At 41.3% G+C, this 2154-nt stretch overlaps 1 protein-coding gene across 1 annotated transcript in view; it reads left to right on the forward strand.

Moving 5' to 3' along the window:
* The first annotated feature begins 357 nt into the window (after positions 1–357).
* ift27 (intraflagellar transport 27 homolog (Chlamydomonas)) overlaps positions 358–2154 on the forward strand; it is a 3891-nt gene continuing 2094 nt past the window's right edge. Inside the window, exons 1-2 of the mRNA XM_031840734.1 lie at positions 358–417; positions 1323–1402. Of these exons, the coding sequence (XP_031696594.1) occupies positions 384–417; positions 1323–1402 (114 nt within the window). The 5' untranslated portion in view covers positions 358–383. The remainder of the gene's footprint in view (positions 418–1322; positions 1403–2154) is intronic.

Below are 2154 nucleotides of genomic sequence, written 5' to 3' on the forward strand. Positions count from 1 at the left end.
GTTGCTTTCGACTATCATGAGTATTTATTACCTCAAATTAGTCTTTCAGGTAGTTATTTCTGCCAAACTCAGCACCACACGTGCTGTTCCCGGCCAACAAGCCGGATCCATGTACCGGATCAGGGCTCCGGTCGGAGTTAGTTGAATCTTACCACGAGCGGCAGTCACTGTACACATCTTATGGAAAGCATGCCTGACAGACTTTGTCATGGAGAAATAAACCCACAGTCTTCTCTACAATTGTCATCACAACCAGCCAATCAGAGCACAGCTACGCTCTGCGCGTCACTCACTGACCGGACCAATGAAACGCCTCTGTAGCTCGGTTGCTAGAGACGCGTTGTGTGTCTACGTTGAAGAAGAAGAAGAAGAAGAAGAAGAAGATGGTGAAGTTGAGGGCGAGATGTCTGCTCGTCGGTAAGGTTTAGTGAGTTTAGTCCATCTTTCTGCTCCCTAACGGTATAAGGACCTTCATCACCACTTAGTATATATAACATATATAATATATATACATATAATATACCGTTACCTCAGCTACCAGGACACTATTTCATCACAAACACACCACTTCCGGTATCGTTGGATGTTAGATGTTAGATGTTAGTAACATGCTGGTACATCTGGTTGTTACTAACTGAGTTTACTGACTCAAGTACTGCATTTGAGTACAATTGTGAGGTACTTGTACATTACTTGAGTTCGTTTTTCCATTTTATGCAACTTTCTACTTTTGTTCTCCATCATTTCAGAGTAAATATGTTTATTTCACTCCACGACCTTTATTTGAGACCTGGAATTATGAATTACCGTTCAGATTAATATTGTGCATAAAACGCGTTTGATACGTTTATAAAATGAAACCTTGAAGATTAAACGAGTGTCTCAGTCATACAGCAGTAGTATTCTATAATAATCATATTATATAATGTAATATAGCATCGAGAGCACTACTGCAGAACGAGTCCTTCTACTTCGGTACGGTGGCTGCTGATGATACTTTTATACATTTACTTGTAATGGAGTAGTTTTGCATTGTTGCTCTGGTATTTATTATCTTTAAATACATAATCTCAGCTCTGGTGTTTGAACTTTACCGGATTATTTGACGAGTGAAGCGTTTAAACTCTGTTATGATTTTAATGGAAACTCAGAACAGATGAGGAGTTATGAAGCACGACTGAGACAGACAACGATGAAACTCTGTCTTTGTCTCTCTCTCTGTGTGTGTGTGTGTGTGTGTGTGTGTGTGTGTCTGTGTCTGTGTCTGTGTGTGTGTGTGTGTGTGTGTGTGTGTGTCTGTGTCTGTGTGTGTGTGTATGTAGGAGATGCTTCAGTGGGGAAGAGTGCTCTCTCCCACATGTTCCACAGTGACGGAACTCTCTTTCCGAAGAATTACAGCATGGTGAGCATTAGAAACAGGAAATAAAATGATGTCATGATCACGTGATGTCATGATCACGTGACTGGACGATATGAGAGCGCATCAAGATAAATAAATAAATAAAACACTCACAATAAGTTGATTGTGAGTGTTTTATTTCCGTTACTCTGGATAATCTCCACATGAGTGACTGACAGCTCGCTGTGACGGTGGAGGAGTGAACGTAACAACAAGCTTTAAATACCTTCACAGGAAACACTCAGAGCCCTTAGCGGTGTGATTGTTTAAATATCCACGCGGTAACATTTGAACTACCTGAGGTGTAAACACGGTGTGTGTCGTGTGAACAGAGGACTTTCTTTACTTCGTCTCTGCAGTCGACTCCGGGAATCACCGAAGTGCAAGAACAGCATAATGTCCCACTGGATGCTGCTGCAGAGAGAGGCCCAGTGTGCATTATTTATGCTAATCTGCACGGGGGAGGGGCCTGTGTGCCATTAACCTGATGATGATGTATGGGGGGGTCACAGCTCATTGAACGCGTGTACAACTAAAATATATATATATATATATATGTATATATATATATATATATATATATACGTATATATATACATATATATATATACGCTCTAGTGCAACATGTTCATATGAGGTTTACTACTGAGTCTTGTAGCTGGTTTGGGTCCAGAACAGGTTGGTGGGTGAGTACTGGACACGAGCGCAGTGTGTGTGTGTGTGTGTGTGTGTGTGTGTGTGTGTGTGTGTGTGTG

Source organism: Anarrhichthys ocellatus, unplaced genomic scaffold (genome assembly GCF_004355925.1).
Source record: "Anarrhichthys ocellatus isolate YVR2014 unplaced genomic scaffold, GSC_Weel_1.0 scaffold3225, whole genome shotgun sequence".
NCBI lineage: Eukaryota > Metazoa > Chordata > Actinopteri > Perciformes > Anarhichadidae > Anarrhichthys > Anarrhichthys ocellatus.